This window comes from Xenia sp. Carnegie-2017, unplaced genomic scaffold (genome assembly GCF_021976095.1).
Source record: "Xenia sp. Carnegie-2017 unplaced genomic scaffold, XeniaSp_v1 HiC_scaffold_24, whole genome shotgun sequence".
Classification (NCBI taxonomy): domain Eukaryota; kingdom Metazoa; phylum Cnidaria; class Anthozoa; order Malacalcyonacea; family Xeniidae; genus Xenia; species Xenia sp. Carnegie-2017.
Genome location: NW_025813487.1, coordinates 216,263 through 233,571, shown reverse-complemented (window position 1 = coordinate 233,571; position 17,309 = coordinate 216,263). Strand labels below are relative to the sequence as shown.

Here is a 17,309-nt window from a genome sequence, read left to right as displayed (position 1 = left end):
GTCAGAACCTATGGACCATATTTATATGTTAATAAAATTTGTGGTATATAATTTCAGTTATTAGCATTGAAATCAAACTTCACCTTCATTTTCCATCTCACTACCAATGTCAATATCCATATCCATGTTATCATCATCACTACCATCCTGCTTCTCTTCCTCATTCTGATTATCCGCCTTGACACATTTTACTACTGTTTCAACCAGTTTACATAATTTCTTTTTTTTTTTGAAATCATGATATACACAGGTGTTAAAATACTCATAATTTAGTAATTTTATTGCAGCCATGTATCTATTCAAATGACATAGAGACACCACAAGAATATATGCTCTTGAAGAAACCAAATTGAGTATAATGAAACAATTTACCTTCAGAAAGTTGTTGGATAATAGCATTCTTCCTTTATATCGTTCTCTTCAATTGCCTCGTGTTTTCTTTGTATTGAATACATTGCCTGCAATATTCTTCTTCAGTTTGGCAAAACCCATTCTGAACCTACAAAAAAAGATATAACTTTAGATCTTACAATCTACTAGTGTAAAAGTCTTTTGAATAAATTATTGGAATAAATTCAATACCTGTACTTCTGCTTGTACAGCAATTGTTTAAACTTGCAAGACATCATCAACAAATTCAACATCACTATCACTGTCTTCCAAAGAGGTAGCACTTTCAGCTCCAAAAGTGTCTTGACTAGAAGAGCAAGGACCTGCTTCTGATCTAGACAAAATATCTCTAACAACCTACAATAAAATACAATATGGTATCAACTGCAAAATTAGATTTCTATAACAAAATCTTTGACGAATTTAAAACAAGCTTCCTTCTTCGAAGTTATCAGTCTCACGCGGATTATATATAGGATTCAAAACAAAAATCCTTACTTGTTTACGATTCCTTTCAAAAGGCGCACTTTCTTTCTTCAGTCTTTATGAGAAATAAACAAAAGGAAAAGCAAACACACCAACTTCGACAGACACCAGTCTACTTGTTTGCTATTGCAAACTTGTATACCGTCTGGTAAAATCTTCTGGTTTGAAGTGCAGCAAGCAAATGCTCGATATCTTTGATATGGGGCATTTTGCTCGTTTTAAAGCGACAAAATCTAGCCACTTTTCCCACCTTTTCTTTTTTATAGGATCTTCTGATCCATAAAAAGAAATGCGGTGAAGTCCTATGACCTTTTCCCAGCATGGAACATAAGAACTGCCAGCAACTTTACAGCGATTAGGAATATCAAATGCTGAAATGTTACATACATGACGTCACACTTTCCCCAAATGACCGCGCAGTGTAGAAGATCTTAGCTCTTTGTGTAGAATCTTTATTCACAAAGATATCATTGAGCAAAAAGAGGAATCAGGCAATACATTGTCATAGAAAAGGCATTTATGGCTATACCTATATTTAAAATAATTATGTTCTCAGTTATAATTTTACAGGCAAATGTATGTGGTTCAGTCTGAAAACGAATTTTTGAAATTCATTCACTCGGAATAAGTCTTTAAAGTAGAAGATGATTTTTTCTTTTTAGGTAGTTTATGTGTAGAACAGAATAGCCATTTTTCATGACATATAATAGTACATACGAATGCTTCAATTTGATTAAATGAAATTTTGGCTTTCTAAAATGTTCATAATGGTTATTGACACTTCCATCCAATTTTGGGGGTAAATGGGATTATAATTTACATTCGTTTCCCTCAAGTGAAAGGTGGTCCTCTAGCTGGTGGATAGTGAATTTCAGCAGGTGGTTTATCAGCTTTATCTACCGCTTCATAAGTTATAAAGCATACATATTTCTAAGTGGTATAAAATATCCCTTACAATTCAGCCTGGTGTTACACTTGGAAATGTACAACTACTTATGACGTTTTAAAGTGCCCATGACATGAAAATTTTTATGTTTGCAATCACAAGAACTTTTAAAATGACAGTGTACTTTCTAAAAAAGTTAATGCATATCTCTTTTCCTTCGCGAGATATTGAAGTTTTTGTTATTTCTATTTCATCCAACTTGTGACGTCATATTGCATAATGAGTTCTAAAAAATTTTCTAATACTCTTCATTTTCCTGACAACTTTAGTTTGATACTAATAGGCAGCATTTTATACCATTAAACACGCCACAACAAATGAAACTATGTCCTTGTGAAGTAAACTATCGTTAAATATACCTAATACTCCTAACTCTCATTATGCAATGTGACGTCACAAGTTAGATAAATCGGACATAGCATAAATCTCAACATCTCAAGAATTAAAAGTGATATGCATAAAATGTTTTAGAAAGTACACTGTCATTTTAAAAGTTCTGGTCATTGCAAATATAAAAATTTTCGTGTCATAGGTCCTTTAAAAAAGCATACTATTTGGTTTGTAAACGAATACAAAATAATTTATAGTCTTGTGAAGATTGATGAAGATGAGTTACTATTACAAGCCAATCCTCGCTGCCAAAGTCAAACACGGTTGTACAATCCAGACAATCTAGCTGTCATATGTTACAACTCATTGTAAAATAAGAACGTTTCTAAAATCTTAATTAAATAGATGCAGTACACTCTGGAATAAATCCAAACATCTTTAGAGGCAAAAATGTCAGTCTTCGTCAATTCAATATAAATCTTTCGCACTTATTATACATTATATAAATCGTGTTGTTTTTAATGTTTGCAACGTTGTGTTTAAAAGGCTGCAGTAACTGGAGAAAGCTGTAGCATTGTTCTTTGTCATTTAGAAGTTATTTACGTTCTTTTGTTGTTATAGTATGCTCTTTGCGAAGTGAATTCAATAAAATAAAAAAGCCCAAAAGCTCAAAATTTATATAAATGATTTACAAAACTTTAAACTAAAACTGTCACACAACTAATACTGAGTGCTTTCATGTGACATAAATTTGCGGATACCTACCACATGATTTGGGATCTGAGATGATAAAATCAACATAACTTTGCACTATTTTCTATCTGTAGAGTAAATACAAGGTCTTCCAGCAGTTATAAGATTCTTTTGAAACTTTACTCAGTAAATGTGAGTGTGAGAGAGTTTTTAGAATATAGGCAATAGAGAGCGCCGTAGTTAACCTTACGTGTATTTAGGTGTATATTCAATATTCATTTAAGAAATCTTAAATACACAGCACTTGCATTTTAGTTGTGCGGATTTAGGCACAAAATAATTGTCAAGGTTACAGCGCATGAAATAAGCAAAATATCAGAAAATGAGGAAAACTATGAATATTTTTCTATAAAACTAATTAAAACATTATTGAGTCCATTTACAAATTATTAGACGAAATGCTGTTAATCACTCAATCTCATGAAAATGTTTTTTAATCAACTATTTTATGTGGTTCAGCTACGTAATGTGAGATAGTAAAACATAAAAGATTCTACTTATAGAATTATGCACAACTCCTGATGGTCAGGTTTATACGATAAAGAACTCCCAAGAGCTCAAAACATCAATGCCAAACTTTTAGTAATTATAATAATTTCAGAAATACAATTTTTTATCGTATACAAGTTTAGTATGTTGGATGAATGTAGTGCAAAATTTATCAGTGCAGCCAAACATAAAAGTTAACTTTTCATGTCATATTCGCCTTCAGCCTTTTTCCAAAACAATTTACAGTAAAAATTAAATAATCAGGTATATTACATTGCGTCAATGAATACCACAGGCTATAGATTCAGCAGAAATGTGGTGAAATATCATCTAAATACGTCGTGGAAACTGTTTTTCTTTATATCTGTAAAATAAGACCTTTACAGTATCAATGACTTCTTAATAGCTACTTTTTTCACCCCTAACAGGTTCTGTTGTATCTAAATGTTTATTGATGTAGTTCGCTTTCATTAAAATAAAAAAAGTTCTTAAGTTCTGGTTTGTTTTTCAATTCTTCATTTGACCTGACAGCAGCATGTACCCGAACAGGGAGATTAGGAAATGTTCGGAGAAAATACGCACTGTAATCGCCAATTATATAAAATGGTTCTGGTTGTGGTAGAGTTCGTGGTCGATCGTTCCAATGCTGGCGAGTATTTCGAATGAGCCTTAAGCATTCTGCCCATGAAGATGTATAACGGACCTTATTGATTTTTCCATTTCTCTCGTACGTGCGAAAATAATCATAGACATCCCAATTAATTTGACTTTTCCAAAGTACGCATTCGCTATTCAATTGTTGAACGACACTTGACAGGAGATCATTTGTCTTAATCTGAGGAAGATTCCCAACTTCACATAACATTTCAAACTTCTCATCATCTGACATGAGAAATGGGTGTTTTAATGCTTCGTTAGAATATGGTCTGTCTTCAGGTTTTAGATTTAACATCCACGACAGAAGGTCCTTTAGTGTTTCATCCTCGATTTCATCCAAACCAACAGGGTTTCCATTCAGCATGTTGTTCAGTCCGTCGGGCTTAGTTCCAAAAGGATGCTTTCCTTTTGTTGTTACATAATAAGCTACCATCCCTGCATTCTAAAATAATAAAAAGCGCTACATCAAAATGCAATTTCACAAAATGGAGTTTCATTACAACTTACAAATGTTTACATTCCTACACTTACATATACATCAGACTGTATTTTGTAACGCGCTTCATTTACTGAATCATCATCTTCGCAATATGATTCAGGAGCTATCCAATGCTGGGTTCCCATGGACGAATTGCTTTTATATGTTGTCGTGTCATTCATTATCATTCGACTTATGCCAAAGTCAGCTATCAGAAATTGACTTTTTGAGTCTCGCAGAACATTGGAAGGCTTCAAATCCCGATGTAGAATAGGATTTGGGCCGCTATGAAGATCAGCTAATCCTTATAAAATTTGTCTAAGAATATCAGGAAGAGCTTTTTGAAGATCGTGCAAAGTAGAATCTTTCACAAACTTCACCAGTGATTCTTCACATAAGTCTAAGATCAAATAAACATAATCCGTTCTATTATCTTCGTCTAAGTCGAAATAATTCACAACATATTTCGACTTTTTTGCTTTAATATCATTCAAAATTTTCTTTTCTTGCCGTGCAAGCTGTTTAAAGCTATCTCGATGTATTCGTTTCACTGCTTTACCGTAACCATCCTTACCCAGTCCAAGATAAACACGGGTTACACCGCTTCCTTTGCCAATGCAAAACTCTTCTGAAAATATTACACGTACATTGCCTACCAGTTTAACCTCGACACTGGGATTGCGCCCATATTCAATCAATTTTAAAACAATTCTCTATGTTTCGTTGATTCACCAATGTATTTCAACTCTTCTAGATAAAAAAATTATAATCAAGGGTCAAAGAAACAAAATAAATACATTAAAAAACCTCAATTTTGCCAATTAAGAAAGGATACTGCTACCGTACAATTTTAAAAAAACGTATCAACAATCATTAGACATTTCATAAATTTTTTAACAGGTAACATTCGAGGTTAGCTTATACCAAACAATTAATCACAAAAACTTCTCTCTGCAGTAATTTCATGAATTTTTCTTAAGGAGTAACCTTGCGTTTTCCGAAAATATTAAATTAAAATTTTGAGAGCATATATTTTTTAGAGTCAAAAAATTTTTTGCACCAAAAGATAACAAAATAGTTTCATTCAATTTTTCTTTTTATTCTCAACACTCGTCTTTTAAATAGACTATCTTATGTTTGTTGCCAAACATTAACATTAAAGTTCGATCTCAACAATTATTCTCTCAAACCTTGTTTGGACATCTCTAAGTGCCAATGAAACAAAAATTTTGTTAGTTAAATTATATCTGTATTGACCAGAACTTTCGAAATGACAGAGTGCTTTCTAAAACCTTTTCTGCATGACTTTTTTCATTCTGAAAATACTGAAGTCCTTGCAACTACGAATTTATCTAACTTGTGGCATAATATTACATAAAAAATGAGTCGCTGCAATGTTTCAAATACCCTCAATTTTCCTGACAACTTTAGGTTGATAATGGAAAGCAGTAATTTGTAACATTAACAGATCACAAATAATTAAACTCCGCCATGCTAAAATATTGTATCAGCAAATATATTTAATACATCTAGTTCTCATTATTCAATGTGACATCAGATAAATCGGACATAATAAAAACTTCAATATCTCGAGAATGAAAAGTGATATGCATAAACTAGTACAGATAGTCCATTATCATATTAAAATGTCTTTTGAATATAAGTATAACACAGGTTGCTAAATTTTCGTTTCATACGCATTTTATGCTTTAACTCTAAATTATCAGACACGTACTGTTTCTCTTATTCACCTTGGTAAAGGGTGCCTCGTTATCTTTATTTCTGCAAACTCAAACTTTACCTCATGCTTTTTCTCATTCTCTTGCAACATTATTAGTTTTAAAATAGAGACTTTGTTGTGGTGACAAATCTGAAAATTGTTTGAAGATCACAAAAACCATAGTGAATTACTTTTACCATTCACCATGGTATTTGCGATCTTCAAAACGATAGTCAGTATTGTTTTCATTTTACCGAATTGAAAATGGTTAAATGCAGCTTTTAATTATTTTATTAAGCATATGATGATTTATTTGCGAGAAACAATTTGTCTGTCATGTGTCTATTGTGTCAGGGTTTTCCCTATCGAGAAACCTTCCTTTTTGAGGAAAATTAGACCATTAAACTTACACTCACCAAGCTTCTTGAGGTCTGAGCATATTTTGCCCGGTTTCATTTCTCCCATTCTGGTTACATCAGCTTTTGTAGCCATCTCTTGTTTCGTTTCTGCAACATCAATATTTTTGACATGCTTTCTATCATTTTCTCTATTTCATTTTTTATTTCTTCAAAATCTTTTTTTTCCATAACTTCAAAATATTTTTTAATTCTTTTACAACGTCTTTAGTTTTTTCAGTGACATCGATTAACTGTCGTTCTTTTTCATACCATTCTTTTAACATTTCAATATAAGTTGCCTCATCGGTAGTGAGGGGAGCTTTCTTTAATTCATCTATTTCAGTTTGTTGAATACCCAGACCAAACAATGCTTTTGAAATTTCCTGCCACAAGCACTCAAACTCACTGTCATCTACACTAGTTGTAGTTATGTGACCGTACACTTTGTTTCGATAGAACTTTATTCTTGCAATATTTGCTGAGATTGAAGTATCTGAAGAGGAAGGAAGATTATCCCATCCACCATGTGGCGCTTATAGACCACATATGTTACGCAATAAGACAGTCAATAATGAAATATCAAAGTTTTCAATGTCAAGTGAACCAATTGAAGGATAAAGAAGGTTCCATTGCATTCCATTGATGACTTTTTTCTTTTTTAGTAAAGTCAATTTACTCTTTGTAAAAAGATCACTAAGTTTATATTTTAAGTTTGATGAATGATGGATTAAAATGATTTGCAATGTTGTTTTTAAGGCTTGGGTTCCTTTATTTATCAAAAGTTTACTTAAACGAAATCCATTTTCCTCAATCTTCAGTTTATCAGGTAGTGAAGCCATTTTTAAAAAGATATTTATTTAGAATATAATGCTGTAAATACTCTGACTTACTTTTAATGGAGATCGAATCTTTGGTTTTAATCTTGAAGCCTTTATTTGAACTTCAAACTAAAAACCAAGAAAAATAACGGTACAAAAATAAGTTACAAAACTTTAAAATTAAATAAATCAACGGCCAACTGCAAAACTTTTATCAAAGTTCAAATATAAAACGTTAGTAAAATCTGTGATACAATATAACGAAGTAAACGGTTTGAACCCGGGAGTATCGTTACATGTTTGTAAATGTCGATCGTCCAGCTTGGTTTTATCCTGAGAAGGACTGTTTTTGTTGTTGTAGACTAACGTTTCTACAACCTTAGCGGTTGTCATTTGACTCAGAAGATGACTACCGCTAAGGTTGTCGAAACGTCAGTCAACAACAACAAAAACAGTCCTTCTCAGGACTTTATTAACCTGGAAGATCATCATTTACAAAACATGAAACAATATAACGAGTAGCTAAATAATGTTTTAAAATCAATGTTTTATAAAATTTTACTCACCAAATATAACCCAAAACGACTATTTCTATATTTCAACACTCATTTCATCGTTCCACAACGTAAATTCCCAGTTTTATAATGAAATATTTCTTCATTTATGTCTTTCGTTGTATTGTAGTGTAGACGTGTGTCTTCAAACTTTACATTTTCACTTTACATTTTCTGACAGAATTGACTCCTGCATAAACTTACCTGTTTTTCTTCACTATGTATTCAAAGGGTCGGAGAAAATCCTTTTGAAATCGGAAAAATTGGCGATTCCCCCTTTTCCAAGAATTTAATGGATAATTGTCGCAAAGAGTCGACACAGAAGAACGCAACTTCTTCATTAGGGTTACAACCACACTAAAATGGCACATAAATTATTTAAGATGGAGAAGTACTATAGTTGGTAGAACATTGGTGATGAAGGCATTGATTATCTTGTTTTTATACTTGAGATACGAAAGAAACTAGAACTGTGTTTTAAAATATCATCATAGTTCACGGTTGATCGGATAGTTTAGTTGATAGATCATTGAAGACAATGATTGTTTTGTTACTATACCTGAGTACATCACAACAACGTGATGTTATTATCCATAATATCAAGATACAAGCTTAGTCTTTAATAATCGCTAACCTTGTTAAAATGATCTCCCAATACAGCCCATATTCGTGACCATTGCAGTCGAATACGACCCATATTGTAATAAGCAATCTTACGATCTTCTGCAGACTAAACATACGTATCATTGTAGGATTGGAAAGCTCAACTTCCGAGACTTGACGTAAACCTTCCACAAAATGAAGCAACAAAAGGATCGTCGTTGTCTTGTAGATTGACGCTGAACGCGGCAAGAAACGGACTCCATGCAACCTTAAACATACAAAACAAAATGGTCAACAATGGGGACTGGGGCCGATTGTAAGAAGCAGATTTAGCTTAGGTAGTGGATTATCTCAATAGAAAATCAAGTCAAATCATTCATTGGTCAGCTAAAATATTAGATTATCAAACAAATTTACTCTTCGTCATCGCAAACATTCATTACATAAAATCTAAGTCTTTTCTTTAACAAGATTAAGACGAATGTCATCATGTTTTGAAATCTACGCCGCCGTATTTTGCACTGTCCGTATAAGTTGACATCACAATTAACGCTTCGTTACTCAATCCTTACATACACCACAAACATTATCCTCCAGACTCCACCCCCCCTCCCCGTACCTTGGACATTGTCTTCACGTGACCAATCTGTGTCGCCGTGACAAAATCCGTCTGAATATGACTCACGTCTTCCATTTGTGTTTTGGCGTTTTCCGCCATCTGCTCCATTTCCATAGAATACAACATACGACGATGTTTCTCACTTTGTAAATCTGTAAAGTGGAAGCACAATAAAAAATCTCTTTACTTTCATGAAAATGCATTGGAGTTCTCTTAAGACCAACACCGAACATCACAATATCCATTATAAGCCCCTTTCCTACACCCATCTCAAGACCAACACTTCCATCTCAAGACCTTCACCTTCATCTCAGAGCTAAGACTCTACACTTCGCAGTCAAGACCTTTACTTAGCATCTGTACAATTTTTTCAGTTAAGCCTTGATTCTCGTATTAATGTTCCAATACATTCATGTAGCATCGTATCTACTGTTCACTTTTGGTGTATGTTTCATCTTGATTTCATTCTGTGCAATATCATCATAAATTGTTTCAAGATATTCAGATGGAAGATCTTTACTGTCATTTATACCACGATTCATTTTAATGTACTGCTCTTTCGTTATCTTCCGTTTGAAAAAAATTTCACGTGATTACGATGTCGCATCAAAAGGCTAATTTTTCACGTGATTCCAATGAAGGCTCCATATCAACGCCATGAAAATCTCGCGTGACCACAATGGAGTCACGTGATCTTAGACATAAAGTCACTTTTATAGAAAACCATTGCAAATGATGTAGGTCCGTGTAACCTGTGAACTATGTAGATGAGTAGTCAACATGATGATAGAATAAGCCAGAACGTAGGCAGCGTTTGCACTAGCAAACACATCGTCACAAAAATATAAATGATAAATATAAAATAAAAGTTTATCATGGACAGTCTAACCTAGCTATATCTAGACATTTTTGTACATGAGTAAGTTTGTAGAAACGTCAGTCAACATCAACAACAACAGTCCTTCTCAGGACTCTACAATCATGGACGATCTACATCTACAAACATGTAACAATACTCCCAGTCCAAGCAACTCACTTTACATCTATCTAACAGCAGATTGCAGTCCTCAAAACTTGAATAATAAAAGTTCGATGAGAAAATACTTAAAAAAACCCAAAAATCGTCAAAAACTAATCCTAAATTATTGTTGATGTTAAATGAAAAAAAAATTAACACATGGTTCATAGACAAAAGTCATTTCGTAGGTTTCACTAACCAGCATGCAATGCGAGATGTAAAACAACAGATAACAAGACACAAATCATGTCCTTACTTTGGGTTCGTTTCACAGAATCTACTCGCAAACTTCTCCATGAGTCGATCGATCTTTTGCGCCTCACCGGGAAGCCAGAAGTTATGTAAGAACAATCGCAGAGCTTGCACAAGATTGGTATCAGTGAAATCCAACTGATCTATATAGGCGTACATTATCTCCCGTTCATATCTAAGAAGTATAGGAAGACACGAGGAACAGTTGAGGATATGAAGAACAGTTGAGGACATGACGAACAATATATCTAAGTCTACTATTGTTTGCTTATTTTGAACAGTAGCAAATTTTACTGAATTCTGTCGATACTATTCACTGGATAGAGAAATTTTGAGCATTAAAAAATTGTTTTGTTTTTTATGGACAAAATAACCAAGAGATTTGAAGATAATGCTTAGTTTCAAACAGCTTTTGTCCTTTTACACGGAGTTTAATGCAACCTTAAACATATTTTAAACATTCTTGATTTTACGATTAAATTTTCTGATTTACTATTTCATGTATCATGAGCAAAGCATCCATGGGCTTCATGCCAAATTAACATAATCAACTTTTCTTGACTCAATTTATGTTGAAATACTTAAGATGAGAATCAAACGTCTTCACGTGATTTTCACGTGATTGTCACGAGAGGGAGATGTGAAAAAACATACTTACTGTCCTGGATCACCAATCAGCTCACCAATCATAGTCTAAAACCATAAAACGCAACACTGGGTCAAAATTCATAGCAACATTTAATGTTTCTACAAATTGCTCAAAGATAGCGCGCAAATGTGACAAAATGAAAACTTTACTGAAAGAAGACAACATCATGTGAAATGAAACATAAGGATTGCAAGGGATATAGATGGACTAAAATGATCATCACCTTGTCTAGTGTATCATCAGTGTGTAAGAACTGAGCGACTTCGGTTGCTGTCTCACCAAGGAGACCTTCAGATTGAAGGAATTTTATACCTTTTGATGGATTCTTGTTAAATCTTAAAGTAAATCGTAAAATTGAATAAAAGTACAGAAGATAAGCAAAATAGTTGACCAAACTTACAATTGAATTCCCTTTTCTTTCGTCTCCTTCTTCTGTTTAAAACCCTCAAATTCTTCAGCATTATCGATGGCTTTTGTACTATTTTCGAGAAATTGTTGGTGCACCATCAACCAGATCTGTCAGGAAATTTATATGGAAGAGATTAAACAGAAGTATTGAGGAATAACTATGATGATTTGGAGATCAATAAGGGATCGCATGGATCATTAAGAGGTTAGCATAGATCATTGACAGATAGCTTATTGATGTAAAAGTTTTATCAAATATTTATTAAATCTTCAATATACAAACCTAAGGAGGTTTTACACAGCACTGCTGGAGTTCAATGCAAAGACTCCTTAAATAATGGGCATACTTATTTACATTTACGTATATTTAAATTTCATAATGAATTCAGTTCATTCACCTAACAACAAAAATTCCTAAACATATATGTAGCTAAATTTTATATAATTGTCCTTAACTAACTCAAGGTAATAGAATGACTTTAATAAATGTTAGTTGATTCGTTCTGTTTTATTTTATTTTAATCATAAGTTAATCGATCTGGTGCTCTTCTTCTTCTTTCCGAACGTCGTAATTGCGACGACTGCTGTTCAACACTCTCATCATATGAATTTGTTCCTCTCGCTTCTTCCTTTGGCGTAGATATCTCTATCTTTGCGTCTTCTTTGGGACGTATTGTAGTGTCTTGAACTTCTGTTGGAGGGGCAGAAGTTGTTGTACCGTCTTGAAATCCTAAGTCTCCTTGAGGTGCTAAGTATTTTGTTGATACGGTATCCTCTCTTCCATCAGCGTGTCGAATGTGAGCATATTGAGGGTTTGCTTGTATTAGATGTACTTCGTCCACTAATGGTTCAAACTTTGAATTTCGCTTGACGTTTTAGTAGAACCTTTCCTGGTGTAGCTAACCATGAAGGGACAGACACCCCGCTCGTTGACTTACGTTGAAAAGAAAATAATCGTTCATGAGGAGTAGCGTTTGTAGCCGTACATAACAAAGACCTAATCGAATGGAGTGCATCCAGCATCACCTCTTGCCAGTGGTTAATGGGTAGATTTTTCGATCGTAAAGCGAGGCAAACTGTTTTCCACAACGTTCCATTGAATTTTTCTACTTGGCCATTTCCTGCAGGATTATAACTAGTTGTTCTACTACTTGAAATACCCTTCTGTAAGAGAAAACTCTTTAGTTCAGCACTCATAAATCCTGACCCTCGGTCAGAATGAATGTACGTAGGCATACCAAAAACCGAGAATAATTCTGATAGACAAGCAACAATAGTCCGAGCGCTAACATCTTCACATGGGAACGCAAATGGGAATCTAGAATACTCATCTATGATAGTCAATATATATCGTTTCTTGTCCGTACTAGGCAGCGGACCTTTAAAATCTAGGTTCAGTCTTTCAAACGGCTGTGTTGCTTTTATCAGATGTGACTGTGCAGGTCGATAGTATTGGGGTTTACATTCTCGGCAGTCTCTACATGATTCGGTCATGCGCTTAATTTCTTCTATCGAAAATGGTAAATTTCGGCTTTTTACAAAATGACTCATGCGAGATACTCCAGGATGACACAGTGCTTTATGAAGTTCGAAAAGTTTATCCAGTGTAAGCGACATAACCTTCACTCTCGATAAGGTATCCGCTGGTATATTTTCTTCTCCTGTTCTATATACTATGTCAAAATCATACATAGAAAGTTCCAATCTCCACCGCATTATTTTATCGTTCTTAATCTTACCATGACGTTTCAAATTGAACATATAAGCTACTGACCTCTGATCCGTTACTAGTTTGAAATGTTTACCTGTTAGATAATGTTTCCACCTACGAACGGCCTCCACGATAGCAGCTGCTTCCTTTCTACTGACGAGTGTTTTAGTTCTGAACCATTTAGTGCTCTTGAGAAGAATGCTACTGGTCGTCCTTGTTGATTTAATGTCGCTGAAAGTGCAAATTCTGATGCATCGGTCTCTATTTGGAAAGGATAAGATTCATCAATTGATCCTACTACAGCATTCTCAATATCATTTTCAGTAAATCAAACGCTTGCAACGCATCATTTGATAATGGAAAAGCTAAATTGTGAGACAAAGGTCTAATTTTAGTTGAAAAATCTTTAATCCATTGGGAGTAATATGAAAACAAACCGATGACACGCTTTTGAGCTTTTGCATCACGTGGGGCTGGCAGCTCCCGCAAAGGTTTTAGTCTCCGGATCTGGCTTAATCTCTCCTTGAGATACAACACTTCCAGTATACTAATTGAAGTTACCGAAAAAACGCACTTGCTTTCATTAAATGTTAGGTTACGCTTCCTCGCTGCTTTCATAAAAAGTTCCAAATTTTTATCATGATGCTCCTGATTGTAACCGCATATAGTAATATTGTCTAAATACGCGAAAGTATCTTCTAAAGCTTCTTCGGATATGAAAGTATCCATTGATCGTTGAAAGGCCGCCGCCCATTAGTTACACCAAATGGGATTTTACGGAACTGATAAAGTCGATGGTTAGCTTCAAAAGCCGTGTACTTTCTCTCTTTATTTTGATAGGTACTTGATGGTATGCACTTTTAAGATCTACAGTGCTAAAGACACTATATTGTGCAACTGCGTTTACTGTATCATCTATTCTTGGCATCGGATAAGCGTCCAACTGAGTAAACTTATTAATTGTTTCAGAGTAATCGATTACTAGCCTTTTCTTTTGTCTTTCGTTCTTGGTTACAACGACTTGGGCTCTCCAGGGAGAGTCACTTTCTTCAATAATCCCTTCTTCAAGCAATTTCGACACTTCCGTTGCGATGAACGCTCTGTCTTCGGCACTGTATCTTCGTGATTTTGCAGCTACCGGTCTACAATCTTCAGACAAGAATTGAAACAACGGCGGTGGCCCTATATTTATAGTTGATAAACCACATATCGTTAAAGAGGGCGATTTTCCCCCATACTCAATAATTATGCTTTCATGTTTTTCCTGCCAATTTTGTCCTAATATCACGTTCGTACATAAATTTGTTAAGACAAACAGTTTTACTTTCGCATACTCTCGCTCTTTAAGTATAATATCGGCAAGACAATAGCCTTGAATTTTAGAAGAAAACGAGGATGCAGCCATTGTTACTTTCTCTTGAGTTGTATAAATGTTCAATCCCAGATTACTTGCAACTTTAGGATGTATAAAATTATGTGTACTTCCCGAATCAATTAGAGCTTCGCAAGATTTTCCATTAATCAAGACATCAATACAGGCTTTCTTTAGTGACTTTGCTACTGTATGTTTAGTTGATGCTAATGCTATATACGAGGCTTGAGGAGCGACCGATTTACATACTCTTGGAAATGTCCTTTCTTTTTACATTTATAACAATAGGCGTCTTTAGCCGGGCATGCGGAACGATGGTGTGGTCGATTACCGCAGAAGAAACATTTCGCTGATCTAGAAGAGGCGGCAACGTACTCTTCTATGCCGTTGTTCTCTTGATGTCCGTCAGATTGATCGGTTTTATCTTGGTTTTCGAATGCCCGTTGATTAATAAACGAATTCTCCCCGTTCTTGTTTGATAGAGCAGCCGCTGTTATTGGAATTCCGTCTGCATAAGTTTCAGAAGTTCTCTGTGCTGTATCTAAGGCTCGGGCTTGATCAAAAGCTGTCTGAAGGTCTAATGTTTTATTCTCAAGAAGACGTTGGCGGATGTTGGTTGAAAGAAGACCTGCTATAAACGCGTCTCGTACAGCTTCGTCTCGATACTGATTTGATGTCACGCTACGAAAATTACAATCTTTGCTTAGCGATTTTAATTCTTGCAAATACTCATCCAGGCTCTCGCCAGATTGTTGTTTACGAGTAGCTAACTTATGTCGCGAAAATATCTCATTAGGAACCTTAACATAGAGATTTTTTAACAATTCTATAGCTTCCTCGTAGGTTGTCGCTTCACAGAAAAGTTGATAAACGTCGGCAGAAACATAATTGACTAGAACCTTTAATTTGTTCACTTCTTCGTTAGGTATAGCAGCTACAAAGTTTTGGAAAGTAGCAAACCAGTGCACCCACGATCTAGCAGCGTCTTGAGCGTTAGGATTGGTGTCAAAACGTTGTGGTCTTAAGACTTTCTCCATCACAGCATAGGATGCGGAAGACACCTGATAGGATTGACTAGTGGGAGCACCAAGATTCTGAGTGTTGTGTAAATTGATGTAAAAGTTTTATCAAATATTTATTAAATCTTCAATATACAAACCTAAGGAGGTTTTACACAGCACTGCTGGAGTTCAATGCAAAGACTCCTTAAATAATGGGCATACTTATTTACATTTACGTATATTTAAATTTCATAATGAATTCAGTTCACTTATATCATCGGGAAGATAGTATAGATTATTGAGAGATAGACTAGAACATTGAGGGTAGCATGGGTCAATAATGAGTAACTATAAACATTAAGATATAGTTTAGATCCACCGCGAGACCAGCAAGGGTGAAAAAGATAACTAAAGGATAACTTAGATCCTGAGAGGTTAACTACAATTGTTGAACAACTAGTTACGATTAAGAACATTAACGTGTGTATAAGAAAATAATGGAGTACCTTCGATAAATAGGGGATACAGAGTATAGAAAGATGGAATCTTGATGGAGACAAAAATTGTCAGTGTAGCCGATATCAAAAGAGGGGTACAATGCGAGTTTCTTCAGTTTCATAAAGATGTTAAAACTCACCAAAATTATCGTCCACCTGAGAATCAGGTTTAAAGTAAAGATCCCTGCTCCATTCTACCATACATTTAAGAATAGAAACGAGACATTCCAGACTTTTGATACGAACACTGCGTTCTTGAACCTGGAAAAATCATATAAAAATAAGACGACATTGATACTATTCATATAAAAACGTGATAGAAAGATGTATTATAATCAACATTGTCAGCACAAAATATTAGGAACATGTTCTAGTCCTTTTCATGTTGATAGACTATGCTCCAGTTTTTTTATTTTATAGAGTATGTCCCAGTCCATTTCATAATAATAGACTACGTTCCAGTCCTTTTCGAGTGGCATAGATATGAACAAGAGAATGTAGAGAATTAAACATTTTGAAACATATTCTTCAACTTACTGGTGTCGCTCCTAATTCAATAGCTTGACGTCCTTGGGCAACTTTAGACAAATCATTGATCAATCTTTGAAAGATATTCGACAAAGCCAATTCACAGTCGTAATTTAAATATATATCAACGACCGTCTGTGCGTCTGCAATAAAGGACACAAATGGATATTAATGGCTAATATCAATGGATATTAATGGATGACAGGAAGATAAAATCAAAAAATTAATTGTTGGTATATTGATAATTAGTAAGGGAAAGGTCACACCTAACCTCTTGTACACCCACGAAGAAAATTCGAACGAGAGGATTGTGAAGAGTGAGTATAGGATGGGATTTGAAAATATAAGATGCTTAATTGTTGTATAGGGTTAAGCAAACGGAAGTGATATTTGGTAGAACTGGAGACAATGTCATTGCAAGCTTTACACCGAAAGTTGACAGTTTGCACTAGCTAGAGAGTTCTCACTAACGTCTCAAGGTTTGCATAAGACAGTACAAACACAAAAAATATGTTTTAGTTCTTTTGTAAATAATAGTAATGCAAAACAGATAAATTTAAGAAAAAAGTTTAAAATTTTTCTCTAACATGTATTCATGATTCATTTGCAAATTATCTTTGATTGATATAATT

At 34.4% G+C, this 17,309-nt stretch overlaps 3 protein-coding genes and 1 pseudogene across 3 annotated transcripts; all 4 read right to left on the bottom strand.

The window, feature by feature from the left end:
- LOC124450876 overlaps positions 1–17,309 on the bottom strand; it is an 87,547-nt pseudogene that overhangs the window by 69,776 nt on the left and 462 nt on the right.
- On the bottom strand, positions 3,626–5,049 carry LOC124450863 (serine/threonine-protein kinase/endoribonuclease IRE1-like). The gene is made up of 2 exons (XM_047001534.1): positions 4,583–5,049; positions 3,626–4,493 (listed from the first exon to the last, which is right to left on the bottom strand). Exons 1-2 carry the CDS (start codon positions 4,715–4,717, stop codon positions 3,843–3,845), a joined length of 786 nt encoding a protein of 261 aa, XP_046857490.1. The 5' UTR covers positions 4,718–5,049; the 3' UTR covers positions 3,626–3,842.
- Positions 8,245–9,975, bottom strand: LOC124451133 (brefeldin A-inhibited guanine nucleotide-exchange protein 1-like). The gene is made up of 5 exons (XM_047001765.1): positions 9,654–9,975; positions 9,242–9,393; positions 8,828–8,890; positions 8,654–8,749; positions 8,245–8,376 (listed from the first exon to the last, which is right to left on the bottom strand). Exons 1-5 carry the CDS (start codon positions 9,781–9,783, stop codon positions 8,245–8,247), a joined length of 573 nt encoding a protein of 190 aa, XP_046857721.1. The 5' UTR covers positions 9,784–9,975.
- On the bottom strand, positions 10,512–13,423 carry LOC124451132 (uncharacterized protein K02A2.6-like). Its single transcript, XM_047001764.1, has 5 exons — positions 12,424–13,423; positions 11,561–11,676; positions 11,384–11,495; positions 11,170–11,204; positions 10,512–10,686 (listed from the first exon to the last, which is right to left on the bottom strand). The coding sequence occupies exons 1-5, from the start codon at positions 13,327–13,329 to the stop codon at positions 10,512–10,514; spliced, it is 1,344 nt and encodes a 447-aa protein (XP_046857720.1). The 5' UTR covers positions 13,330–13,423.

Bases quoted from the DNA above. Each gene is read 5' to 3' on its own strand.
- LOC124450863 (XM_047001534.1), bottom strand. From the start codon at position 4,717: ATGATAATGAATGACACGACAACATATAAAAGCAATTCGTCCATGGGA. The intron at 4,494-4,582 runs GTAAGTGTAGGA...TTATTATTTTAG, and splicing joins AAATACAGTCTGATGTATAT to AATGCAGGGATGGTAGCTTA.
- LOC124451132 (XM_047001764.1), bottom strand. From the start codon at position 13,329: ATGTTCAATTTGAAACGTCATGGTAAGATTAAGAACGATAAAATAATG. The intron at 11,496-11,560 runs GTAAGTTTGGTC...ATTTACTTTAAG, and splicing joins AAAGAAAAGGGAATTCAATT to ATTTAACAAGAATCCATCAA. The intron at 11,205-11,383 runs GTGATGATCATT...TTATGGTTTTAG, and splicing joins CTGATGATACACTAGACAAG to ACTATGATTGGTGAGCTGAT.
- LOC124451133 (XM_047001765.1), bottom strand. From the start codon at position 9,783: ATGAATCGTGGTATAAATGACAGTAAAGATCTTCCATCTGAATATCTT. The intron at 9,394-9,653 runs GAATGTATTGGA...TCCACTTTACAG, and splicing joins CAGTAGATACGATGCTACAT to ATTTACAAAGTGAGAAACAT. The intron at 8,750-8,827 runs GTTGCTTCATTT...ACGTATGTTTAG, and splicing joins AAGACAACGACGATCCTTTT to TCTGCAGAAGATCGTAAGAT.